At 64.7% G+C, this 27,421-nt stretch overlaps 1 protein-coding gene across 2 annotated transcripts; it reads left to right on the top strand.

Moving 5' to 3' along the window:
* TEX261 (testis expressed 261) lies at positions 1-25,956 on the top strand. 2 transcript variants are annotated; one of them, XM_054825462.1, is made up of 7 exons: positions 1-11; positions 20,054-20,167; positions 20,689-20,768; positions 21,268-21,421; positions 22,961-23,028; positions 24,140-24,242; positions 24,637-25,956. In XM_054825462.1, the coding sequence occupies exons 2-7, from the start codon at positions 20,098-20,100 to the stop codon at positions 24,750-24,752; spliced, it is 591 nt and encodes a 196-aa protein (XP_054681437.1). In that variant the 5' UTR covers positions 1-11; positions 20,054-20,097; the 3' UTR covers positions 24,753-25,956. The 2 variants fall into 2 exon arrangements, with proteins under 2 accessions (XP_054681437.1, XP_054681436.1); XM_054825461.1 differs by lacking the exon at positions 1-11 and having other exon boundaries at positions 20,025-20,167.
* Positions 25,957-27,421: the final 1,465 nt, after the last annotated feature.

Raw genomic sequence — 27,421 nt, 5'->3', positions numbered from 1 at the left:
CGGCAGCGGCTGTCAGCTCCCATCGGCCGCAGCCCGGCCGAGTGGCAGACGGGGTCGTGGCGCAGCTGAGCCCCTCCTCGGGCACCGCGGTCCCTTCTGTGGGTGACAGCGGGTGACAGCGGGTGACAGCGGGTGACAGCCGCTCTGCCCCGCCACTGCCCCCGCGCCGCGGGCTGAGATGGGGGCGACGGGCGGAGAGGAGGGGGGCGGGGGGGTAGAGGGGAGGGCAGATGCAGGGAGGGAGGGATGGAGGGATGGAGGGATGAGGGATGGAGGGATGGAGGGATGGAGGGATGGAGGGGTGGAGGGATGAGGGATGGAGGGATGGAGGGATGAGGGATGAGGGATGGAGGGGTGGAGGGATGAAGGATGGAGGGATGGAGGGATGAGGGATGAGGGATGGAGGGATGGAGGGATGGAGGGATGAGGGATGGAGGGATGGAGGGATGGAGGGATGGAGGGATGGAGGGATGAGGGATGAGGGATGGAGGGATGGAGGGATGAGGGATGGAGGGATGGAGGGGTGGAGGGATGGAGGGATGGATGAAGGATGGAGGGATGGAGGGATGGAGGGGTGGAGGGATGAAGAATGGAGGGGTGGAGGGATGGAGGGATGAGGGATGGAGGGATGGAGGGATGGAGGGATGAAGGATGGAGGGATGGAGGGATGGAGGGATGAGGGATGAAGGATGGAGGGATGGAGGGATGAGGGATGAGGGATGAGGGATGGAGGGGTGGAGGGATGAAGGATGGAGGGATGGAGGTCTAAGACAGAAGGGCAGAAGGACGGAGAGGATGCCGGGGTGGGTGGGGTGGATGGAGGGTGGATGGCTGAGCAGACGGATGGAGGGAGGGATGGACATATCAGAACGAAAGGGGAGGTGGGGAAGATGGGGCAGGCAGGAGGAGCAGAAGGGAGTGTAACAAGGTGGGGATGACGGGACAGTGACTGGGTGGAGGGGAGAGGTGTCCCGGCGCGGGCAGGGGCTGGTTCCAGGCAGGACAGACCAGGCCATCCCACGTGTGGCCCAGCGTCGCTGCTGCCAGGGGGGTCCCCTGGTCCTGGGGTGCTGGGATGGGGACACCAGCGGTGCAGCCAGCCCGGGGCTGGGGTCAGCTCCCCCCACCTGCGGGCTCCAGCCCTTCCAGGGCTCCTCTGCGCCATGGGGCACAGGGTGCACAGGCCGGGGGGTGCCCCAGGACCCCAGGGTGCTGCAGAGGGACCCGACAGGATGGGGACTGTGGCCGCCCTGCTCTGCATGGCTCGGGAGACAAAGATGCTCGGGGGTATCTGTGTCCTCCCCAAGCGTTTTGCAGGGTGGGGAAGCGTGGGGGGCTGTGGCTGGGACCCCCCAAGGCCAGCACCACGTGCAGGCAGTGGGGGCACAGGGGAGCCCCCCAAAAGTCTCCCAGCTACCCAAAGGTGGGGCGGAGAGGAGCGGCAGGGGAAGGGTTAAGCTGCAGTGTGTGTGTGTGCGTGTGTGTGTGTGTGTGCGCGCGTGTGTGCAGCCCCCAAGCCCACCGCCCTCGTGCCCTCATTAAGTCCTGGTGGCACCAGGCTGTCTGGGGACAGCGGGGACAGGGGACAGGGGACGGGACCGCTGCCTTTGTCTCAACTTGTGGCAAAGTTGGAGCGGAGCCGGCGGTGGCTGCCGAGGGGCCGGGAGCTGCGGGTGAGTCCGTGGGGCTGTGGCGGGTGTCCCGCGAGGCCCGTGGGATGGGACGGCCGTGTCCCCGTGTGGGCTGGATGCCACCCTCGGTGCCAGGGAGCCGGTGGGGTGATGCCTGGAGCACCCCAACTGCATCCCGCCCCCGCACTCAGGGAGAGGACCGGAGGGCAGCGGTCCCCAGGACCCCCAGACCCTCTCCCCAAGCCCGTCCCCATCCTGGTGGCGGTGGCTCCCCCCATCCCGGATTTGACCAGGGCAAGAGGTGGCACCGGCCAGACCGAAGCCTGGGTGCGTGAGAGGCGCGTGGGTCCCGCGCCGGCTTGGGGTAAGACACGGCGATTTGGGGTTTGCGGGCAAACAGGCAGCAAATCCTCCCAGTCCCTCCACCGCGCCCCTCCGCAGACCCCCCAGGAATGGGGTGCGGGAGCCAGCAATGCTCCAGGGGACACCCTGCTCCCGCTGGACCCCAGCATCCCTGGGCGGCTCCAGCCCTGAAGCCACCATGGGTCCTGGACAGGCGTGGGGAGGGCGAGTGAGGGCACCGGGGCGGAGAGAGGACGTCGGCGCGTGGGGACGTGGGCTGAGCCCCGCTTCATTAGCTCGACCGAGCCCCGCTTCGTCCGCTCGAGCATCCCGTGGGTGCCAGAGTCACCCGCTGCCGTGCAGGACCCAGCTCGGGAGGCAGAGGAGGGAGAGAGGTGGGAGGAAGGCCCTGCCGTGGCAGCAGGGAGTGGATTTATTCTGCTCTGCCGCCCTCAGCTCCGGCGTGGAAGTGCCGATCTTGGAGGGGCTGAGATATATTCTGGGGGTCCGGATCCGTCCCTCTGCCAGCGAGTCGGGAAATGGGCTGCAGCGGTGGGCGGGCTGGGTGCGGTGCTGAGCCGGGGGCCGGAGCCGGCACTGGGTCCATCCCCGGGACACCCTGCGTGGAGGAAGAGGCTGGTGAGCGGTGAAATGGGGCTTGGGGCGGCGGTGGGACGGGGGCGGTGGCTGCCCAGCTCCAGGGGGGCTGCAGGGGGGCTGGACACTGCCTCACGGCCGGGCACCCCTTGGGGTTGGATTCGGGGTGACCTGGAGCGCTCACCCCGAGCAGCCGACTCCTCGAACCCATCCCCGTCCTGGCACGGTGGTGTTGGGGCTGTGGTGCATCCTGGTCCGGTCCGGCACAGCACAGGGACACCGCTGTGCCACCGGCCCCGGGAGCAGCGGGACGAGGCACCGGCCAGAAGAGCTCTGGGAGAGCAGAGCCACGGACACGCAGGTGAAGCGGGCCCCGTCCGTCTGTCCTTCCCCGCGCCCAGCCATCTTCCTCTGCCTCTCCATAACCCCTCTCTGTTCCCAGAGATTCCGTCTGTGCGGTAGGTTCTGTGTCCTACTGCCTGTTTTCATAGCATCCGTCCGTCTGTCCGTCTGTCCTGCCACCCACCCATCCTTCCCTCCCTCCATCCATCCCTCCCTCCATCCATCCCTCCATCTGTCCATGCATCCAACCATCCATCCCTGCCTCCCTCCCTGCCTCCCTCCCTGCCTCCATCCCTCCATCCATCCATCCCTCCATCCCTCCATCCCTCCCTCCCTCCATCCATCCATCCCTCTGTCCATGCATCCATCCCTCCCTCCCTGCCTCCATCCTCCATCCCTCCCTCCCTCCCTCCCTCCACGCCCCGCCATCTCCAGCCCCCCGTGCCTGCCCGAGGGACAGCTCAGCGTGGGCTGTCGTGACCAGCCAGACCGTGGCTGTGCCTGACCGGGGGGTCCCCTGGACCCGTCCCCCCTGGAAGGGGATTGTGTGGGTCGGACACATCCCCCCGGCTGGCGGGACGAAGCGTTGGGGTGTGGGGGTGGTTTGTCCCCAGCGCCTGGGGGGCACAGCGTGACGGCCACCCCAGGGAGACGGTCCCTGGCACAGCCCAGCACTGCTGGCCGGTGCGGTGGCATCTGTGCTCGTGCCATCCCGGCCACCGGCCACCCGGCCATCTGCTGAGGGGACATGGAGGTGGGGCCTGGAAAGGCACGGGGAGGCAGCGGGGGGCATGGTGAGACGGCGGGGGGGGCACAGGGAGATGGAGGGGGGGACACAGGGAGATGGAGGGGGGGACACAGGGAGATGGAGGGGGGGACACACAGGGAGATGGGGGGGGCACAGGGAGATGGGGGGGCACAGGGAGATGGGGGGGGGGGCACAGGGAGATGGGGGGGCACAGGGAGATGGAGGGGGGGCACAGGGAGATGGGGGGCACAGGGAGATGGGGGGGCACAGGGAGATGGAGGGGGGGCACAGGGAGATGGGGGGGCACAGGGAGATGGGGGGGCACAGGGAGATGGAGGGGGGGCACAGGGAGATGGGGGGGCACAGGGAGATGGGGGGGCACAGGGAGATGGGGGGCACAGGGAGATGGGGGGGCACAGGGAGATGGGGGGGCACAGGGAGATGGAGGGGGGGGCACAGGGAGATGGGGGGGCACAGGGAGATGGGGGGGCACAGGAGATGGAGGGGGGGCACAGGGAGATGGGGGGGCACAGGGAGATGGGGGGGCACAGGAGATGGAGGGGGGCACAGGGAGATGGAGGGGGGGCACAGGGAGATGGGGGGGCAATGGAGAAGGCAGCGTCAGGGACTGAGCTGGGGCTGTGCAGGGTCGCAGTGCTGGGGACACCCGGGTGGTCCCACCAGAGTTCAGGGTGGCTCCACGGCACCAGTCCGTGCCGGGGGGCTGCCGCGCATTTCGGGGAGCGGAGGCGTCTCCGAGGGCTGGTGCCGAGCGCAGCGCCAGCCCCCAGTGACCTTTCTGCTGGGGAATGTCACCCACGTCCGCCTCCCCCGGAGCCCACCCAGCCTGCCCACGCTGCCCCGTGCACCGGAGAGAAACCTTGGGGACGGGGACAGGGACAGATCCTGCCCCCCCCGGGCAGAGGGAGATGCCCTCCAACGACCCGACCCGCTGCTGAGCGGTGCCCGTCACCATCAGACCGGCCCCTCGGCCCCTCTCCTAAACCAGCCCCCCCCCCCAAAGCAGGTTTGCCGACTCAGCGTTTCCCAGCCCCGGCGCAGGGGTCCCGATGTTGGGTGGGGGCCGCGGAGCCCCTTCGCAAGAGGCAGAGCATTGGTGGGGGCAGAGGGCGGCCGAGCTGCCGGACGCCGCTCGTCAAAGCCGCTCTGTGCGTCTCCCATCGAGATTATTGCGGGGCGGGGGGCAGGATCCCCCCGGGACAGGGGCACCCCGAGGCCGGCCTGGCCCAGGGCCCCTTTGGCGCATCATTTGCCGCCCCGTGCCTCAGTTTCCCCATCTACACGAAGGCGCGTGCGTGCGCACACCTGTGTACGAGCGTGCGCGCGGCCGTGCACGCGCGTGTGGGAAGGCGTGCGCTCGCACGCAGGGCTGCACGTGGCCGCCTACATGCACGGCCCCTGCCTGCGCCGCAGCCCTGAGGGTGGGTCTGACTGCAGGGTGCTGGGGTGACCCCGGCCCCCCATGGCCCCCCGTGGCCCCCCGTGGCCCCGTCCGGCAGGACGGCGGTTGGTCCCGGCGTGGCCGCGCTGGCCGGCGGCAGAGCCACACGCCTGACCCAGTTAGCTCCCGCGCCGGCAGCCGCCGGGGCCGGGCTCTGAAAATGAGTTAATAAACTCCAAAGGAGGGGTTTTTCCTGCTCCCAGGAGGGATTCAGAGCCGGGCTGGCGTCACCGGGCTGGTGGCACCGGGCTGGCGTCACCGGGCTGCCCCCATCGCCTCCCTGGGCACGGTGCCGCTGGCCGAGCCGCCGTGGTGGTGGCACTGGGGAGCCCCACGGTGCCGTCGGGGGGTACAGGGCCCCCCGCACCTATGGGTGGCCGTGGGGCCGTGCTCGTGCCGCGGCATCTCCCAGCACCTCCCGGCGCTCCCCGGGAGCCCGGGGCTGAGCCCGCAGCCGGCGGAGGGGCCGAGGTCTCGGGGTGCGATGCTGGGGTGCGGGGGTTGTCCCCTAAAAAAAGCCTCCTCCCGCCCCAGCGGGTGCAGAGCCAGCGTGGGGTGGGCAGCGGGGTGCTGACCCCATACTAGCCACCCGAGAATCCCCCGCCCCCGTGGCAGGGGACCCCCAGCACGTGGCATGGGGGGGCATTTGGGGATCAGCCCAGGTAGACCAGGCCCTCCGGTGATGCCAGCTGCCACCTCCCCCTTTATGTCCCCACGTCCCTCCCTCGGGGCGCAGGGGACCTGGTGACAGCTTCGGGTGGCGTCAGGGGCTGCTAAGCCGGGGCCGGGTGTTAAGCGGGATCAGGGGCTCAGGCAGATCCCGGCCCCGCTAATCCCCGGCTGACGCAGCGCGAGCCCCCGGCCCCCCCGGCCCCCCACCCCCCGGCACCCGGGGCTGGTGTTGCCCACGGGGATCCAGGGTCACCAGTGGGTCCCTGGTCCTCCCGCAGCCCCGTGGCTGTGGGGAGGAAGCCCAGGTTGTCCCCTTGTCCCCTCGCCAGCCCCAGACTCCGTGGGGTGCAGCAGGGCAGGAGCCCCCCTGCCTGCCCAGCCCCTGCCTGCCCTGCCTGCCCTGCCTGCCCTGCCCAGCCCCTGCCTGCCCTGCCTGCCTGGGTGCTATGGGGGGCAGAGGGGGCAAGGGGAATGCGGTGGGGGGCTGTGTCAGCACCCTGTCACTGGGTGCTGGTGAGCTGGGTGGGTGCTGGGGTGGTGGGTGGGTGCTGTTCTGCTTGGGGGGGGTGCTGGGGGGGTGCTGGTGTGTGGCTGTGCCATGGGGGTGCTGGGGCCATGGGGGTGCTGGGGCCATGGGGGTGCTGGCATGCAGCAGGGTGCTGTGTTGGTGCAGCGGGGCACCACGTGGAAGTGGAGGGGGGAATGTGGGTGCAGTGGGGCACCATGTGGGTGCTGACGTGGCACAGGGGTGCAGCGGGATGCTGGGTGTATGTGCAACGCGGTGCTGGGTGTGCAATGGGATGCGGTGCGGGGTGAGGGGGGAGTGACCCCACAGCCTGCACCCCCAGGGCACCGGCATCCCCCCCACCCGCTGTGTGGGGCGTTCATGGGTGTTGGGTGCTGGGGGCCGAGCCGCAGGGTGTGTGCAGGATGAGCCCCCCGTGGGGGGGCTTGCCATGCCCTGGCACCGTGCCCGCGCCCCTGCACCCAGGGCTGCCGGCACCAGACCCACGTCCCAGGACCAGGCTCGGTGGCGTCACCAGTGGGGCACCCACTGCATGGGCGTCCTGGGTGTCCTGCGGAGAAGCCACCCCAGGAGCTCCCCGCTGTGTGTCCCCACCAGCCGGGAAACTAGAGGGCAGTCCAAGCTCGGGAGAGCCGGGGGCCGGCGAGCAGCGGCTCTGCATGCCCTGCCGAGGGGACATGGGACCCCCAAACCCCACCGAGGGCAAGAGGGGTGGCATGGACACCCCGTGAGTGACAGGGAGAGGGGCGGGAGATGGAGCGAAGAGAGAGCAAGCTGTGAGAGATGGGGAGCACCCCAGGGCCAGGGGAACACCCCAAATCCAGATGGGAACCCCAGAGCCTCCTTCAGAGCCAGGGGAGCACCCCAAATCCAAGTCAGCACCCCAGGTCCAGGGGAGCACCCCAAATCCATGTGGGATCCTCAGGGCCAGGAGAGCACCCCAAGACCTCCCCCAAGTCCAAGTGAGTACCCTACATTCAGGGGAGCACCCCAAATCCAGGTGGGCACCCCAAGGCCAGAGGAGTACCCGAAGCCACAGATGTTTTCACCGCTGGGGAGCTGGGCCATGGTGGGGGCCCCTTGCACCCCCCAACGGGCAGCTGAGCCCCCCTGCTGGGGTTCCCTGGGGGCCAGCACCCCACAGCGCACAGCCAGGGTGGGGGGCCCTGGGGCATCTCACCAGCCCTGCCAGGCCTTTGGCCACCTCCTCTGCCCCCCCCGGACTTGTTGGGCTCCCCCAGAACCCCATGGAGATGTGCTGGGGTCTCCTACCACCCCATAGGAACATGTTGGGCTCCCCCAGAACCCCATGGAGATGTGCTGGGGTCCCCTACCACCCCATGGGGACTTGTTGGGCTCCCCCAGAACCCCATGGAGATGTGCTGGGGTCCCCTACCACCCCATGGGAACATGTTGGGCTCCCCCAGAACCCCATGGAGATGTGCTGGGGTCCCCTACCACCCCATGGGAACATGTTGGGCTCCCCCAGAACCCCATGGAGATGTGCTGGGGTCCCCTACCACCCCATGGGAACATGTTGGGCTCCCCCAGAACCCCATGGAGATGTGCTGGGGTCTCCTACCACCCCATGGGGACTTGCTGGGCTCCCCCAGAACCCCATGGAGATGTGCTGGGGTCTCCTACCACCCCATGGGGACTTGCTGGGCTCCCCCAGAACCCCATGGAGATGTGCTGGGGTCCCCTACCACCCCATGGGGACTTGTTGGGCTCCCCCAGAACCCCATGGAGATGTGCTGGGGTCCCCTACCACCCCATGGGGACTTGTTGGGCTCCCCCAGAACCCCATGGAGATGTGCTGGGGTCCCCTACCACCCCATGGGAACATGTTGGGCTCCCCCAGAACCCCATGGAGATGTGCTGGGGTCCCCTACCACCCCATGGGAACATGTTGGGCTCCCCCAGAACCCCATGGAGATGTGCTGGGGTCCCCTACCACCCCATAGGAACATGTTGGGCTCCCCCAGAACCCCATGGAGATGTGCTGGGGTCTCCTACCACCCCATGGGGACTTGCTGGGCTCCCCCAGAACCCCATGGAGATGTGCTGGGGTCTCCTACCACCCCATGGGGACTTGCTGGGCTCCCCCAGAACCCCATGGAGATGTGCTGGGGTCTCCTACCACCCCATGGGGACTTGTTGGGCTCCCCCAGAACCCCATGGAGATGTGCTGGGGTCCCCTACCACCCCATGGGGACTTGTTGGGCTCCCCCAGAACCCCATGGAGATGTGCTGGGGTCCCCTACCACCCCATGGGAACATGTTGGGCTCCCCCAGAACCCCATGGAGATGTGCTGGGGTCCCCTACCACCCCATGGGAACATGTTGGGCTCCCCCAGAACCCCATGGAGATGTGCTGGGGTCCCCTACCACCCCATAGGAACATGTTGGGCTCCCCCAGAACCCCATGGAGATGTGCTGGGGTCTCCTACCACCCCATGGGGACTTGCTGGGCTCCCCCAGAACCCCATGGAGATGTGCTGGGGTCCCCTACCACCCCATGGGAACATGCCGGGCTCCCCCAGAACCCCGTGGGGACGCGCTGGGCCCAGCTGGGGTGCACTGGAGTGATGCTGGGGCAGGGGAGCAGGTTCACGGGTGGCCGTGGGGGGGGTATATCACACCGGTACCTACAGCTCCTATACCTCCCCCCTGGGGCTCCTGACACCACTCCTCCCTCACCCCATCACCTCTCCCCTCCCCGAGACGTGGCGGTCGGGGGGCGAGGAGATGGGGGTGCCCCCCACCCCGGGGTGCCCCCGGTGCCGGTCGTTGAGCGGAGCTGACAGGCTCACATGGCGCGGTCCCCAACTGCGTTGCATTCACAGTTCGGGGAGCACGTCGAAGCTAAGGGGAGCTGACAGCAAAACCTTTACCGGAACAAACGGGAATATAGTATCGGGCACGGCTGACCGGAGCGCGACCCGCCGCCCAACACGGAGCAAATTAGCATCAACCAAAATAGCAGGCAGCTCCGGCCGCGGCCGCGCCACGTACCCAACGCAACTGGCCTGTCAGGCTGCATCAGCGCAGGGATGCATACGGAATGGGGCTCGGCCCCGCGCAGCCGCTGCCCCCCACCGCCCCCAGAGCCGGAGGGTGGGGGGGGGGGTATGCGTGGGGTGGGGGAGGCATCCTGGTGCGGGGGGGGGCTGAGAAAGCACCATCCGTGGGGATGGGGGAGAGTTTGCGGGGGGGGGGAAATCCCATCCGGGGGGATGCTCGGGGTTTGGGGGGGGCAACATCCCGTCCATGGGGATGAGCAGGGCTGGGAGGTGGCAGGTAGGATTTGGGGGGATCCGGGGGGGGGGGGGAACCCTCCCCCCCCCACCCCGGTCCACGAGGACGCAGAGGGGCTGGAGGCAGAGGGAGAAACCCGGATATCTGGGGATGCCGGGGATGTGGGGGGGCCAGGGGAGCAGGAGTCGGGGTGCCCCATGCCACGCGGGCAGGGAGTGGGGAGGCAGAGAAAGAGTCGGGGGGGGGAGAAGCGGCAAAAAGCTCTGTCAAATACATAAAGAGCTCGAAAAGAGAAGGGAAAAAGCCGGTCGCACCTCCTCCCGGGGTGCTCTCGCACATTAGTCGTGCCTGGGTGCCCCGGCAGCGCGGGCAGGGAAGGCAGCTCCCAGCGGGGCGCGAGATGAACTTCACAGCCATTTTGTTGTTGGGTTGAACTAGGGAAAAAAAAAAAGGGGGAAAAAATCTCCAAAAATAGCCCCCGTGCTGCCCAGCCCCACAGATGGTGTGCGGCCGTGCCCACCCACCCGCTGCCCGTCCCAAACCCCCTCGCTGGGGCCAGGCGGGATCCCCAGGGCCCCTCCAGGCCGGATCCTGCACCCTGTGGTGCCCAGCACCCTGAGCACCGCCGTGCAGGCAAGGCATCCCCCGAGGCTCTGGGACGGGACACGGTGGCTCTGGGGACGCTGGTGCGAGTGGGATGGGGAGTGGGGTGACGTGGGTGCTTTGCCCGGGTGCTGCAGCCTGCCTCCCCCGGGCAGAGCTGGTGTGGGGGCTGCAGGGCACGAGGATTGCCCTGTTTGGGTGCCTGGGGTGCCCAGGGTGCCCGGGGTGCTCAGGGTGCCCGGGGTGCTCGGGGTGCTCAGGGTGCTGGGGGTGCCCAGGGTGTTCAGGGTGCCCAGGGTTCTTGGGAGCTTGGGCTACCCTGGGAGTCCCCAGGGTGTTTGGGGTGCTCAGGGTGCTGGGGGTGCCCAGGGTGCTTGTGATGCTTGAGGTACTCAGGGTGCTCAGGGTGCCCTGGGATACTTGGGGTGCTCAGGGTGCTTGGGGTACCCAGGGTGCCTGGGGTGCCCGGGGTGCCCAGGGTTCTCGGGGTGCCCGTCATCCAGGCAGCGGTGAAGGGTGCTGCTGCGGTTGCACAGCGGGGTACAAAAGGCAAAACTGCCCCCCTGCCCCCACACCCCCCCCCCCACACCCCCCTCCCCATGCTCGCTGCTGCTTCCAGCCTGATTTTGGGGCCCGCGCTCCAGCCAGAGCCTCTCCCGGGAGCGGGCAGGGGCAGGGGCAGGGGCAGGGGCAGGGGCAGGGGCAGGGGCAGGGGAGCGCACGGGCAGACCCCGCAGCAGCCGCAGCTCCCCGGGGGGGAGGAAAGGGGGGTTGCAGGGAAAACGGGAAACCTCGGCGCGGGGGGACACGGCGAGAGGGCAACGGCCCAGGATGGCCGGGCACCGCTGGCTCTGCCGACCACCGCTCCCGGCGCGCATCCCCCTGAATGCGGGTCGTGGCCTCTCCAAAGAGCTTCCCAGCAGCTTTCCGGCACCGGTGTGCAAACCTGTCCCCCCCCAGCAAACCCCGGGCGCCGCGCGCCCGCTTGGGAAAAACCCGTGTTTTGTGACGGGAAAGGCTCGGCGTTTCGGCTGCTTTGGGGGGGGCTTGGGTGCCTCACACCCCCATCCCCGGGTTCGCGGTTACACCCCGCCACAGCCCAGCCTCCCCGCGCAGCTGGGCCCCGCGCTCGGTGCCGCTGCCGTACGGGCACGGCGGGCAGGAGCATGGCGGGCAGCACGGCAGGCAGGAACGCAGCAGGCAGGAGCACGATGGGCAGCGTGGCAGGCAGCACGGCGGGCAGGAACACAGCAGGCAGGAGCACGATGGGCAGCATGGCAGGCAGGAGCATGGCGGGCAGGAACACAGCAGGCAGGAGCACGATGGGCAGCATGGCAGGCAGGAGCATGGCGGGCAGGAACACAGCAGGCAGGAGCACGATGGGCAGCATGGCAGGCAGCACGGCGGGCAGGAACACAGCAGGCAGGAGCACGATGGGCAGCGTGGCAGGCAGGAGCATGGCGGGCAGGAACACAGCAGGCAGGAGCACGATGGGCAGCATGGCAGGCAGGAGCATGGCGGGCAGGAACACAGCAGGCAGGAGCACGATGGGCAGCATGGCAGGCAGGAGCATGGCGGGCAGGAACACAGCAGGCAGGAGCACGATGGGCAGCATGGCAGGCAGCACGGCGGGCAGGAACACAGCAGGCAGGAGCACGATGGGCAGCGTGGCAGGCAGGAGCACGGCGGGCAGCACAGCGGGCAGCACGGCGGGCAGGAGCCAGGCAAGGGGTTCGGCCAAGGATGCTCCTGGGAGCGCAGGGACGCTCTGCACCCCATGGGGCAGGAACGGGAGAAGCGGTGCAGGAGGGGCTTCCCAGGGGACATGGCAGCACCCACCCACACCTGCACCCACCCCCACACCTGCACCCACCCCAGCACCCACAGGGCTGAGCACCGGCCCCCGCAGCCCCTTTCCCTCTCGTGGGTGCCTGGGGTGGCCCCGGAACCGGGGGGGGGGGGGCCGGGCTGGAGCCCCCACGCGGGGGTCAGCGCTCGGTCACCGAGCCCCCGGGATCAGCGCCGGCACCGGCAGCCGCTGCCAGACGTGCCAGGGTGCTGCCAGACGTGTCAGGGTGCTGCCAGACGTGCCAGGGTGCTGCCAGACGTGCCAGGGTGCTGCCAGACGTGCCAGGGTGCTGCCGTTAGCACCCAGCTGCCTCCACCACAGCCGCGCGGGGTCCGAGGGCCTGGCCCCCCCCACGGGCACACCCCCGTGCACCTACACCCCGTGCACCCCCAACTCCCTGTGCACACACACCCCGTGCACACACACCCCGTGCACACACACACCCCGTGCACACACACCTCCCTGTGCATGTACACCCCGTGCACACACACCCCATGCACACACACCCCGTGCACACACACACACACCCCCCATGCACACACACCCCGTGCACACACACCCCATGCACACACACCCCATGCACACACACCCCGTGCACACACACCCCATGCACACACACCCCCATGCACACACACCCCATGCACACACACACCCCATGCACACACACCCCGTGCACACACACACCCCGTGCACACACACACCCCCATGCACACACACCCCCATGCACACACACCCCATGCACACACACACTCCCATGCACACACACCCCCATGCACACACACCCCCATGCACACACACCCCCCATGCACACACACCCCATGCACACACACACCCCGTGCACACACACCCCATGCACACACACACTCCCATGCACACACACACACACCCCCCATGCACACACACCCCGTGCACACACACCCCATGCACACACACCCCATGCACACACACCCCGTGCACACACACCCCGTGCACACACACCCCCATGCACACACACCCCATGCACACACACACCCCATGCACACACACCCCGTGCACACACACACCCCGTGCACACACACACCCCCATGCACACACACCCCCATGCACACACACCCCATGCACACACACACTCCCATGCACACACACCCCCATGCACACACACCCCCATGCACACACACCCCCCATGCACACACACCCCATGCACACACACACCCTGTGCACACACACCCCCATGCACACACACCCCGTGCACACACACACCCCCATGCACACACACCCCCATGCACACACACCCTGTGCACACACACCTCCCTGTGCATGTACACCCCGTGCACACACCCCCCATGCACACACACCCCGTGCACACACACCCCGTGCACACACACACCCCCATGCACACACACCCCCATGCACACACACCCCATGCACACACACACTCCCATGCACACACACCCCCATGCACACACACCCCCATGCACACACACCCCCCATGCACACACACCCCATGCACACACACACCCCGTGCACACACACCCTGTGCACACACACCCCCATGCACACACACCCCGTGCACACACACACCCCCATGCACACACACCCCCATGCACACACACACTCCCATGCACACACACCCCATGCACACACACACCCCATGCACACACACCCCATGCACACACACACCCCGTGCACACACACCCCGTGCACACACACACCCCCATGCACACACACCCCCATGCACACACACCCTGTGCACACACACCTCCCTGTGCATGTACACCCCGTGCACACACCCCCCATGCACACACACCCCGTGCACACACACCCCGTGCACACACACACCCCCATGCACACACACCCCATGCACACACACCCCATGCACACACACACCCCATGCACACACACCCCATGCACACACACACCCCGTGCACACACACACCGTGCACACACACCCCCATGCACACACACCCCCATGCACACACACACCCCCATGCACACACACCCCGTGCACACACACCCCGTGCACACACACCCCCATGCACACACACCCCCATGCACACACACACCCCATGCACACACACCCCATGCACACACACACCCCCATGCACACACACCCCCATGCACACACACCCCATGCACACACACACTCCCATGCACACACACCCCCATGCACACACACCCCCATGCACACACACCCCCCATGCACACACACCCCATGCACACACACACCCCGTGCACACACACCCTGTGCACACACACCCCCATGCACACACACCCCGTGCACACACACACCCCCATGCACACACACCCCCATGCACACACACACTCCCATGCACACACACCCCATGCACACACACACCCCGTGCACACACACCCCGTGCACACACACACCCCCATGCACACACACCCCCATGCACACACACCCTGTGCACACACACCTCCCTGTGCATGTACACCCCGTGCACACACCCCCCATGCACACACACCCCGTGCACACACACCCCGTGCACACACACACCCCCATGCACACACACCCCATGCACACACACCCCATGCACACACACACCCCATGCACACACACCCCATGCACACACACACCCCGTGCACACACACACCGTGCACACACACCCCCATGCACACACACCCCCATGCACACACACACCCCCATGCACACACACCCCGTGCACACACACCCCGTGCACACACACCCCCATGCACACACACCCCCATGCACACACACACCCCATGCACACACACCCCATGCACACACACACCCCCATGCACACACACCCCCATGCACACACACCCCATGCACACACACACTCCCATGCACACACACCCCCATGCACACACACCCCCATGCACACACACCCCCCATGCACACACACCCCATGCACACACACACCCCGTGCACACACACCCTGTGCACACACACCCCCCGTGCACACACACCCTGTGCACACACACCCCCATGCACACACACCCCGTGCACACACACACCCCCATGCACACACACCCCCATGCACACACACACTCCCATGCACACACACCCCATGCACACACACACCCCCATGCACACACACCCCGTGCACACACACACCCCCATGCACACACACCCCCATGCACACACACACTCCCATGCACACACACCCCCCATGCACACACACACCCCCATGCACACACACCCCCATGCACACACACCCCGTGCACACACACCTCCCTGTGCATGTACACCCCGTGCACACACACCCCGTGCACACACACACCCCCATGCACACACACCCCCATGCACACACACACTCCCATGCACACACACCCCATGCACACACACACCCCATGCACACACACACCCCGTGCACACACACCCCATGCACACACACCCCGTGCACACACACACCCATGCACACACACCCCATGCACACACACCCCGTGCACACACACACTCCCATGCACACACACCCCATGCACACACACCCCCGTGCACACACACCCCCCATGCACACACACACCCCGTGCACACACACACCCCGTGCACACACACCCCCGTGCACACACACCCCGTGCACACACACCCCGTGCACACACACACCCCCATGCACACACACCCCCATGCACACACACACTCCCATGCACACACACCCCATGCACACACACACCCCATGCACACACACACCCTGTGCACACACACCCCGTGCACACACACCCCCATGCACACACACACTCCCATGCACACACACACACCCATGCACACACACCCCATGCACACACACACCCCCCATGCACACACACCCCCATGCACACACACACTCCCATGCACACACACACACCCATGCACACACCCCCCCATGCACACACACCCCGTGCACACACACCCCATGCACACACACACCCCGTGCACACACACACCCCGTGCACACACACACACACACACCCCCCATGCACACACACACCCCGTGCACACACACACCCCGTGCACACACACACACACACACCCCCCATGCACACACACACCCCGTGCACACACACACCCCGTGCACACACACACACACACACACCCCCCATGCACACACACACCCCGTGCACACACACACCCCGTGCACACACACACACACACACCCCCCCCATGCACACACACACCCCGTGCACACACACCCCCCGTGTACCCACCCGGGGCTGGGAGCTGGTGGCGGGTGGGTGGGAGAGCGCTGCTGCTGCTGCGCCCCGAGTGCTCTCAGGGCAAACCCCGCGCGTTGGCTCCCTGTCACCCCACGGGGCACCCCGAGCTCGGCGGGGGACAGGGACGGTCCCCCACCCCGAGGTGCCGGCGGGGACGCGGCGGCGGCAGCAGCGGGAGCCCCGGGGGGGTGGCCTGAACCCCGCGCCCCACTCGGCCCTGCCCCGCGCAGTGGGTGCTGCCCGCGGCCCCCCTCGGGTGGGTGCTCCCAGGGGCCGCCCCGCTGGGGGGGCACGGCACGGGGCACCCCTACAGTAACGGCTCAGGTGCGCGGGCTGGTGCTTGTGCAACCCCACAATAACCAAGGGGTCACGTACACAGCACGCTGCTCGTGCAACCCTACAATAACAAACAGCCCGGGGACACGCGCTGCCTCTCCCCCCCCAACCCATTTTCTCTTGCGACCCTACAATAACAGGCTGGGCACGCAGCTCGCTGCCCGCACAACCCTGCGGTAACGGGGTGCGCGGTTCCCTCCATCGCCCCCTCTGCCTGCTCTGCCCCCCTCGCCCCCCCCCTGCCCCTGCCCAGTGGAGTGGGGGGGCTGAGCTGCACCCCACTGTCCCGTGGGTGCTCCGGGCACCGACAGCTGCGGGCCGGGGGAGGTGGGAGATGGTGGAGAGGGGGCAGCGCCTGCGGGGGGAGGTGGGGGTGCAGGGGGGTGCGGGGGTGCAGGGGGAGGCAAGGGGGAGATGGGGGGTGCAGGGGGATGCAGGAGGGATGCAGGGGGTGTGGGGGATGCAGGGGGTGCAGGGGGTGTGGGGGATGCAGGGGGTGCAGGAGAGATGCAGAGGGGTGCAGGGGGGTGCAGGGGGTGTGGGGGATGTAGGAGGGGGCAGGAGAGATGCAGGGGGGTGCAGGGAGGTGCAGGGGGATGCAGAAGGGGTGCAGGGAGGTGCAGGGGGATGCAGGGAGGTGCAGAGGGGTGTGGGGGATGCAGAGGGGTGCAGAGGGATGCAGAAGGGGTGCAGGGGGGTGCAGAGGGGTGCAGGGAGGTGCAGAGGGGTGCAGGGGGATGCAGAGGGATGCAGAGGGGTGCAGAGGGATGCAGGGGGGTGCAGAGGGGTGCAGGGCGGGTGCAAGGGGAAGGCAGGGGGACGCGGGGTGTTGCCAGGAGCGTACTAAGCGTGCCCCAAAGCTGCAGACCCACGGAGGTGAGCGTGAACCGGCCCGTGCCAGGCACAGGGTGACAAGACGCGGGTGCAAGGAGCTCGTCTGAGCCCCCTCGCTGCCCCCCACCAGCCCCGGGGAGGGGGGGACAGCCAGCGGCTCCCAGCGGGGGACACCAGCTCTGTCCCTGGGGCCGTGCAGGGGTGCAGAGGTGCACGCGTGGGTGCCCGTGCGTGGGTGCACGCGCAGAAACAGGCGAACGCGTGACAGGTCCTGCCTGTGAGCTTGTCCTAACCTCGAGCTCCGGGGGACATTAAGCCCCCCACCCCCCCACCCCGCAGCAAGGACCCCAGCCCCCCGCAGCGAGCACCCCAGCGAGGACCCCAGCACCCAGCAGTGAGGACCTCCACACCAGCACCCCAAAATCCTCCCCGCGGTGGTTGTTCTCCCGGGGATGCATCCAGGATGGGGGGCTGCTGGGTGCCCTGGCAGGGCTGGGGGGGGTCCCAGGCACCCCCCGGGTGCGGGGGAAGGAGGGGATGTCACCAGGGAGAGCCTTGGCCTGGATACACAGCCCAGTGCCACCCAGTGCAGCCCAGTACAGCCCAGTGCCACCCAGTGCAGCTCAGCGTATTCCCATGCAGCCCAGTGCAGCCCAGTACAGCCCAGTACAGCTCAGTGCAGCTCAGTGTATCCCCAGTACAGCCTGGTACAGCCCAGTGCAGCCCAGTACAGCCCAGTAACACCCCATGCAGCCCAGCACCAGCCCAGTGTATCCCCATGCAGCCCAGTACAGCCCAGTACAGCCCAACACAGCCCGGTACAGCCCAGTGCAGCCCGGTACAGCCCAGTGACATCCTGTACAGCCCAGTGCAGCCCAGTACAGCCCAGCACAGCCCAGTGTATCCCCATGCAGCCCAGTGACACCCAGTACAGCCCAGTGCAGCCCAGTGCAACCCCACCACAGCTGCAGGGGAGGGAAGAGGCTGAGGGTCCCCCGGGGGTCCCCGAGCTTTGGGGTGGGTCAGGATCTGGCCCGGTGTGAGGGTGCTGGGCTGGGGGTCCCCACGAGGTCCCTACATGGGTGTGGGGGTGCCGGCCTGGGGTGCCCATGTGGGCGCGAGGATCCCTGTAGGGGTGCAGGGAGTCCCTGTGTGGATGCGGGGGGTCCTCATGTGGGTGAAGGGGCCCTGTACGGGTGCTGGGGTCCCAGCCCAGGGGCCCTGGGTAGGTGTGGGGTCCCTGTATGGATGGACAGAGTCCCCGTATGGGCACCCAGAGTCTCTGTAGGGATACGGGGGTACCTACACGGGTGCTGGGTCCCCATACGGGTGCTGGGGTCCCTATATGGGTGCTGGGGTCGCTATATGGGTGCGGGGGTCCCTATACAGGTACAGGGTCCCTATACGGGTGAAGGGACTCTATGTGGGTGCGGGGGTCCCGGTGTGAGTTGCAGGGGGGTCCCTGGATGGGTGCAGAGGAATCCCTGGATGGACGCAGGGGTCCCTGTAGAGGTCAGGGGTCCCTGCACAGGTACAGAGGGGGTTCCTATGGGTGGGGGGGGACCCTGTATGGGCAGGGGGTCCCTATTTAGGTGCAGGGACCCCTATAGAGCCGCAGGAGAGGTCCCTAGACACACGACGGGGGATCTCTGTATGGCTGCAGGGGGTCCCATAAGGGTGCAGGGGGTCGATAGGGGTGCAGGGGGGCTTCTATATGGTTTGGGGGAGTCCCTGTACCCAAGTTTAGGGGGGTTCCCTGTACAGTTTGGGGGGTCCACATGCAGTTTGGGGTCCCTGTATGGTTTAGAGGGGTCCTTGTGTGGTTTGGGGGTCCCCAAATGGTTTCTGGGGGTCCCCAATATGGTTTGGGGTCCCTATATGGTGTGCGGAGGTCCCTGTGCATTTTGGGGGCATCCCTGTACAGTTTGGGGGGGTCCCTGTGTGGTTTGGGGACCCTGTCCATTTTTAGGGCATCTCTATGCAGTTGGGGGGGTCAGGGTCCCTATACAGCATGGGGGGGTCCCTGTATAGTTCAGGGTTGCTGTACCATTTAGGAGTCCCTGTATGGTTTGGGGGTCCCTGTACATTTTGGGGTCCTCCCACAGTTCAGGGTCCTTGTACAGTTTGGGGGTCCCTGTACAGTTCTGAGGGTCCCTGTACGTTTTGGGGTCCCTGTACAGTTTGGGGTCCCTGTACAGTTTGGGGGTCCCTGTATGTTTTGGGGTCCCCCCGCAGTTTGGGGTCCCTGTACAGTTTTGGGGTCCCTGAACGTTTTGGGGGTCCCTGTACGTTTCGGGGTCCCCCCGCAGTTTGGGGTCCCTGTACAGTTTGGGGGTCCCTGTATGTTTTGGGGTCCCCCCGCAGTTTGGGGTCCCTGTACAGTTTCGGGGTCCCCCCACAGTTTGGGGTCCCTGTACAGTTTGGGGGTCCCTGTACAGTTCTGAGGGTCCCTGTACGTTTCGGGGTCCCCCCGCAGTTCGGGGTCCCTGTACAGTTTGGGGGTCCCTGTACAGTTTTGGGGTCCCTGTACGTTTCGGGGTCCCCCCGCAGTTCGGGGTTCCCCAGCAGCGTGGCGGGAGCCCTCCCCGCCGGCAGGGGTCGCCATAGAGCCGGGTGGCGGCGGCCGGGCCGAGCCGGGTACATCTCGCTTGTTCCGGCGCCGCGTGGTCAGCGCCGCGCGCCGCCGCCACAGCGGGAGCAGGAACCGGCAGCGGCGGGGCCCGGCTCGGCCCGGCCCGTACCGCCATGTGGTTCATCTACGCGCTGAGCTGGCTGTCCCTGCTCATCCAGGTGGCCTTCGTCACCCTGGCGATCGGTGAGCCCGCCGCCGGGGGTCTGCCAGGGGCCGGGACTCTCGGGGGTGCCGCCGCGCGGGGTCTGGGCCCGGCCGCAGGCTCCTCCCGGCACCTGTCGCGATAATGTCGTGTGTTTCTCGGCAGGGGGGTGGCTTCGGGGAGGAGGCAGCCTGGGCTTCTGCTGGGACCGGGTTCGGGGCCGCCGCGCCAGCGCCTCCCGTGGGCAGGGGTGTCCCGAGGCCCCCTGGGTGCTCCGGAGATTGGGGGTCCCCTGGGTGCCCCTGAGGTCCTGTGGATCCCCCACAGATCGGGGGGGTCCCGTGGGTGCCTGCGAGGCCCCTGAGTGCTCCTGAGGTCCTGTGGAAGCCCCAGAGTTTGGGGGTGCCCCCGAGGTTCCCTGGGTGCCCCAGAGAGTTGCGGGGAGGAGGGGGCACCCCTGCCCTTCAGTCCCCCCCCGGACCGGGTGAGCGTGGACCCCCCTGGCTGAAGGTGCCAGTGTTTGCCCCGGCCCGTGGGGCTGAGCCAGGCGTTTCTCCCACAGCTGCTGGGCTGTACTACCTGGCGGAGCTGATCGAGGAGTACACGGTTGTCACCAGGAGGATAATCAAATACATGATCTGGGTAAGTCCCTGCACCTGCAGGAACGGGCAGCTCCTTGCCAAAATCACCCCTGGGGCAGCAGCGGGGCTGGCAGAGCCGCTGTGGCCTGGGGCATCAGCTCTGGGCGGAGGGGACAAGAGTCAGGAAGCTCCGGCTTCCCCTGCTCCGAAGACGGCGATGGCTCCCGAGGAGGGAGGTTGGCAGAGGCTGCTTCAATCGGCGCCTCGCTTCACCGGGAGGCGGTGATCCTGCCTAGCCCCTCCTGGGTGGCACCTCTCCCCCCTGCCTGGGGAAACTGAGGCCCAGCGTGGCGTGTCCTCCCAGGAGCCGCAGCAGCAAGGTGGGTTTCCCTTTTGGACCTTTCCCACGGGGCCGGTGCCGAGTGGAAGGTGCGTGGGGAGATGTGGTGCCGTCAGAGCGCACTAAAAATCACCCTGATTGCGACAGGATTCCTGCCTGCACAGATGTCCTGCTGCCAGCACCTCACGTTTACCCCAGCAACCCCCATTCTGTCTTCCAGTTCTCCTCGGCCGTGCTGGTCGGCCTCTACCTCTTCGAACACTTTCCCGGTTTCCTGGTGGGCGTGGGGCTCTTCACCAACCTAGTCTACTTCGGTTTGCTGCAGACCTTCCCCTTCATCGTCCTGACATCCTCCAATTTCATACTGTCCTGCGGTGAGTGGGGCCATCACCTTCCCGTGGGAGTGGGCACCTGGGCGGAGGAAACCTTGTCACCCCCGTTGCTGGGCAGGCTCTGGGTGGCAGCAAAGGTTTGGGTTTTGCTGTTGCAGCCCCCCCGCCTCGTGGCCTCTACAAGGACTTTGATCTTTGTGCGGTGCTTTTTAATTGCGCTTTGTGATGTGGCTGTGATAATTGTGGGCTGGGCCTGGTGGTGTGGGAAGCACCTTTGGTTTTGTGCCCCAGCTGGCCAGGATTTCCCAGGGCATCTTCTGCTTCGCCCTCCGGGCAGCTCCGCTCCAAACTCGGGCAGCAGCGCTAGGAAAATGAGATCCTGACTGGCGCAAAGCTCGGCATCCTCCCTGCAGACCTCCTGTCCTGGGTCCTGATAAAGAGCAGGAGGATTTTGAAGCAGACTAAAAAACCCGGCGTGTGTAGTTACAGCCTGGCATCGCGTGCGTGTGTGTCGTCATAAGGAGCTGATGTTCCAAGAAAGAAAAGCTTTGAGACAAATATCCACGATTAATGCAGAAATTCATCAGGAGAAAGTCCTGTTCGAAAAGTGCATTGCAGAGCTTAAATCAGGGATTTTTATTCTTCACGTTTGCACCTTTCCCGTGGTATTTGCTGAGCCCGTGTCTGCGGCCATCGTGGCTCTGTCCCCAGCTGGGCAAGCCCTGGTTGAGACGGGCACGAGGGTCTCCCCTGTCCTCTGAGCGGCGGGTGCAGGGCTGCAGCGCGGGGTCGGGCAGGGGCTTCCCTTTGCAGCACCGATGTTGTGGCCGAAGCGGGCAGCTTAGTCGTTCGTTTGCCACACTCGGGCGATGCACAGCCAGAGCCGTGTCGCAGGCTGAACCGGGGAGTAGGTCTGCCGCTGGGTCTGGGGTGGTGGGCCGGTAGCTCTGCCGGTTAAACTGGGTTTTGGCTGCTTGAGTAGGTCAGGTGGTTTCCTTCCACGGAGAGCTGCCAAGTCTCCCGTGCGTTTTGGTGTCCTGTGCACGGATCTGACTTCTCTGAGTGATTTGTAGTGACGCCTTAAGTAGCGAACGGGCAAGATTTCTTCCAGCGTGACTTTCTGGATCCTTATGCATATTTCAGGGCGCTGTCTGTGTACGACTAAAACACCTTTGCTCCTCAAAGCCATCACATAGGCAGGATTTTATCCACTACCTGAAAATGAGTGTAGCTCCCCCGTGGCGCGTAGCTCAGAGCTGTGTTTTTGGCAGACCTGGGCTCTCCAGGGTGCCCTCTGGGACATGGAGAATAAAAAACCAGAGGGACAAGGGACTCGCCCAGGGCTCCACAGAGTAACGGAACGGAGCTGGGAGGGGGGACTCCGGCTGCTCTCACCATTTCTCACTAGATGTGTGAAAATGGTTTAGCCACAGTAGGATTCCAGGTGCACAGGGGCTGTGGGGAAGGGGACGGGCAGCAGGGAGGAGCTGTTGGAGGTGGATGTCCTCCTTCGGGGGCCTTGCAATAACCTGACAGTATTGCTTCTGGGCTGGGGACTGACTTTGTGTTTTCCTTCGGCAGTGCTGGTTATATTCAATCACTACTTAGCGTTCCAGTACTTCGCTGAGGAGTATTACCTCTTCTCCGAGGTGAGAGACTTTGGGAAGGAGTTGATCCGTGTTCTTCCAACCAGTGTGGAGCTGCTGCTGGGAGGGGGAAAAGAGGGAAATGCCTTTTTTTTTTTTTTTTTTTTTTTTGGTCAGCAGTAAGACACGCTGAGCATACTTTTTGCAGACCTTCCCTGGGGGTTCCTCTGTTCCTGTTCCCAGTTCCAGGGAAGCCGCAGTTTCTTTTCTTGGGTGTGGACTTGGGGCTTTCTCAGCCAGCTGAAGGGCAGAAGAAATACTGAATCTCAACTGCAGAGTTTTGTTCTGAAATGCTAAAAACTAGGAAAAATAGAAAATAATACTATTTTTAATTTTTTTTACAAGCTAACCACAAATCACTTCCCCTTTGGCATTATTACTTCTCGTTATTTTTATGTCTCTGCCACACTGACTCTTCTGCCTCGCCGCCCTCAGACCTGCCAAGACAAAGGTCTGAATTCACAGAGGGGTTCGTTTGGGCCCAACAGTAGCTGCTGGCTAATGCAAATTTTAAAAACAAACAAAAACCTCCACCAAAATATAAAAAGCTTGTTGTTTTATTTGAAGTTAAACACTTCTCCAGCGTTTGCGCTGGTGCGGCAGCTCAGCTCTCCCCAAACCCCGGCGGCTGCTCCCCCAAGTGCCAACTCCTCGGGCTATGCCAGCACCCCACCCCGGGGCAGGAGGAGCAAGCCCAGGTCTTGACTCTTCCTTTTAGTCCCTGGGAGGTGTGAAGAGGATTTAATTAGTCATAAGGGCCCAGCCAATTTCCTGCCTGTTTATTTGTGCCCTTTAAAATTCTGGTTTCTGGGACGGTAAAGGTTTCCAGGCGCCTGGACAGGAGCAAGGGCTTTCCCTGCACACCCTGTCGTTCTGCGGAAGTTGCTGGGTAAATTTTATCCCCTTATCAGCACCTGAGAGACTCAGGAGAGGTCGAGTGGCAGTTCTGCCCCTTCAGTGCCCTTTCTTTCAAGGGGTTGGGGCAGAAATTTGGGGTGTACCGTAGGGAGGTTCGGCTGGGGCTGAGGCATCAGCCCGGACAGGAGTCAGCGCGTGAAAGGCCACTGAGTGTGTCGCCACTCGGCTCTCACTGCCTCTCTTGCTCTGCCCGCAGGTTCTCGCCTACTTCACCTTCTGCCTGTGGTTAATTCCTGTTGCTTTTTTCGTCTCTTTGTCGGCCGGAGAGAACGTCCTGCCTTCCACGGTGCAGCCTGGAGGTGAGGCCCGGGCAGGCGCCCGCTGGTTTTTGACAGGGGCTGCGCTCAACAGCCCCCCCACAGAGCGGGGAAAGGGGCAGCGGGTTGGGTAAACCCTTCCAAAAGCTGAGGCAGGAAAAGAGGGGGGCTTCTGTTCCGGCTTTACATCCTGCGTCTCTCCAGTCCTGGGGCCAGGTCACTTTCCCTGGACTCTCCCTACAGCATAAGAAAGGGGAGCTCAGGACCTGGGCTCCGTGGCTTACGGAGGCGCCCAGGTAGGCTGGATGTGAGCGAACCAGAAACTTCTGGGCTTTGAAGGCAGCTCGTGTGTCTCCCTGAAATGAGTCGACCCATCCCAGGGCTCCTGCAGCTGTCGGCGGGTTTGTGTTTGATTGTTCTTCCCTTCTCTCCGCAGACGACGTGGTCTCCAACTACTTCACCAAGGGAAAGAGGGGCAAGCGCTCCGGTATCCTCCTCATCTTCTCCTGCATCAAGGAGGCCATCCTGCCCAGCCGACAGAAGATTTACTGAGCCCCAGATGCAGCCGGTGTCGGCCACGGCGAAGGAGCAGGGCAGACCCAAACTGTGCAGAGGGCTGCGAGGCAGCGCTGTCCCCAGCCCTCGCTCCAACCCTCCTCAATGTCTCTCGAAGGGATTTTACTACAAACGTATAAACCGGGTGATGGCCAGAGGTGCCAGCAGCGCTGGACAGATGCACGGGGAGGGCACGCGCCTTTTTATACAGCTCTGCTGATCCCCGGGACTGCGTGCGAGAAGGATGTTTGGCTCCAGCCGAGCGCGAGGAGGGTCTGTTTTCCCCAGCGCTGCCCACCCCGCTCAGGGACCTGGAAATCGTTGTCATCTTCTGGGGTTTAAAGCCAGGAGTTTGCACGTGGTGTAGTTTGGCTGTGGGAACCGTTCCCTTGGTGTGGAGGCAGAACGCGCTTGACGTTTAACTGAGGTTTACACAGAGCCATTAATTAAACAAAACAAACAAAAAAAAATAAAGTAACCAAACTGTCAAACTCCCACGTATTCCCGCTGGGAGCCTGCCAGTGCTGGAGGATGCTGGCGTCCCCTCTCCACAGCTGCGGGGAGGTGACCTGGAAGGACTCGATGTCATTTTTTCTTTGATTTTCATGTTAGAAATACCCATTTTCTCTTTTCTGGTTTTGCCGGAAGGCTCCCTGAGCGGCCGGGATGCTGCGGCAGTGCCGGCCAGCGGGGTGAGCCCTGGGAAGCTGTTCCACTGAGAGCGATTCTCCCTCCACGTGAGAGGAGCGAGACGGTGAGCGAGTGGCCTCGGCTCCCCTTGGCCGTCGTAGACGATCGTACTGAGAAGGAGGTGAACCCTTCATTCTTGTTCCTTGTAATCATAAAAAACACCCCTTTTTCCCCCCTTTTTTGCTTTGTCGTTGGTCACCTTCGGCCTGTGCCAGAACCAGATCTCCCCGTGCCAGCCAGGAGCTGTGTGTGCCTGTAGCGCAGGAACACCCCGGCTCTGGCAGCGCAGTTTCACGGTTCGGGAAAGCTTTTTGAGGAGTTTCTGTGGAAAATGGCTCATATTGTGGCCAGAAGATGAAGGTGAGGTGCCGAGTCCCACGCACCCCTCCCTGCCCCCGGGTTTGTTCAGGGCCCGCTAACACTGGCGTGTTTTGATGCTGATTTAGTAGAAGTGTGGTTGCTGTTTGAGAGCTGCTCGTCTAATAAAAGGCTATAGGTGAAGCTCGCCGTATCGGAGAGGCTCGGTGCGGTGTTGTCCCTCCGGCTCACAAGCATTTGGCTCCCGTGTTGAGTCGGTGTCGCGTGGGAAAACCGTCCTGTGTGCCTGCTGGTTATTTTTTATTTTATTTGCGAAATAGCGGAGGACGAGAGAGCTCTCGCGAGCGCCCGAGGGCTGCAGAAGGCCCATCGCAGAGGCCCTGATCACCGAGGGGGGTCAGCAGGAGGTGTGTATTTTCGGTACAGAGCTCTTTGTTCTTGGGGAGTGAGACAAATGAAGGTAAAAGCGCTGAAAGCAAAGCAGAGTGATCAGTCACAGGCAAAGCACACGAGATGCAAGGGCAGGGGTGGGAGAGACCCATCGGCCGTGCCCTTAGCGCTGGGAAGCTCCCGGAAAAGCTGCTCCGTGCTGTAATTTTGCTTCAAGGCCACAGGGTGGGGGATGCTGGGCCCGAGCTCTGTCCCCTGCCCCAGCTCGCTGCCGCCTGGGCGAGCAGCGGGACAAGCCAGGCGCTTTTGCTCCCTTCCCTGATGGACAGGTTTGACCAAATTTAGGCTTGAAAAATAACTTCCCAGTGGTGGAGGAGGGATGTGGACACCGGCAGCGCTGGGGGTGGCGCGGGGAGGGGGGAAGCCCCTGGATGTGGGTTCACAGCTCTGCTCCAAGCTGTGTTTAACAGTTTCCAGCCCCTCGGGCGCAGCCAGGTGGGCCAGGGCAGGCGAGATTCACTGGCCCGGGGCGGCAGGGGAGGCAAAGCCCCCCGGGCTGCGTGATGCGCAGGGCACGGCCGAGGATGGCGGGGCAAGTGCCGTGGCTCTTGCCAGCCTCAGGTCAGGTTTTAAATTTAGTTTTGTCTCTGAACACGATGCGGGAGGGATGGAAAACTCCTCGGGAGCTGTCACTGCCATGGCAGGGAGGGCAGGGCAGAGCCCCAGGACTCCTGCCGCTGAGTCAGCAGATAGGATGTAAATGGGGAAGATCAGCAGCTTTAATGTCCCTTCTACCGGGTTTTTTTAATCCTTGTTTTCCCATTCCCTTAGCCAGAAAGTGAGGGTAGATCACTTTGTCTTTTTCCAGATGACAAGTCCATTTTTCCTGACTACTGCCTGTGATCATGGAGTGTTTAAGATGTTAACGACACGCATTTCTTTATGTGGTTCAGCTCAAAGTCGCATAACCGGGTGATAGTGAGCGAAACCCTATAAATATTTAAAAGGTGAGCATCAGAAGAAGCCCCCTCGAAGACTCCGGCTGCGTGGGGAGAACGTAAGGCCACAGGGGCTGTGAGGCCCGCACTCGGCTCCTGCCGTAAGCGGAAAGCTTTGGGGATGGCTCCTGAAAATGCACCCTCTCGGTCAGAGCACCCCGTTCCCTGCCCTGGGGACCCCGGGAAATCTGGTGACTTGGAGAGAAAATCTCACGTTGTTCAAGGGAGGAGGCAAGGATGCTCCAGGGTTCACCCGCAGAGGGTTTGCGA

This window comes from Grus americana, chromosome 4, assembly GCF_028858705.1.
Source record: "Grus americana isolate bGruAme1 chromosome 4, bGruAme1.mat, whole genome shotgun sequence".
In the NCBI taxonomy this organism is placed as follows: Eukaryota; Metazoa; Chordata; class Aves; order Gruiformes; family Gruidae; genus Grus; species Grus americana.
The sequence above is the reverse complement of the archived record's forward strand: the minus strand, read 5'-3'. Positions and strand labels throughout refer to the sequence as shown.

What these genes read in the sequence shown, in the direction of transcription:
- TEX261 (XM_054825462.1), top strand. Translation starts at nt 20,098, where the DNA reads ATGTGGTTCATCTACGCGCTGAGCTGGCTGTCCCTGCTCATCCAGGTG. An exon ending in CTTCGTCACCCTGGCGATCG is followed by an intron (nt 20,168 to 20,688) that starts GTGAGCCCGCCG and finishes TTTCTCCCACAG; the next exon opens with CTGCTGGGCTGTACTACCTG. An exon ending in TTCCACGGTGCAGCCTGGAG is followed by an intron (nt 24,243 to 24,636) that starts GTGAGGCCCGGG and finishes TTCTCTCCGCAG; the next exon opens with ACGACGTGGTCTCCAACTAC.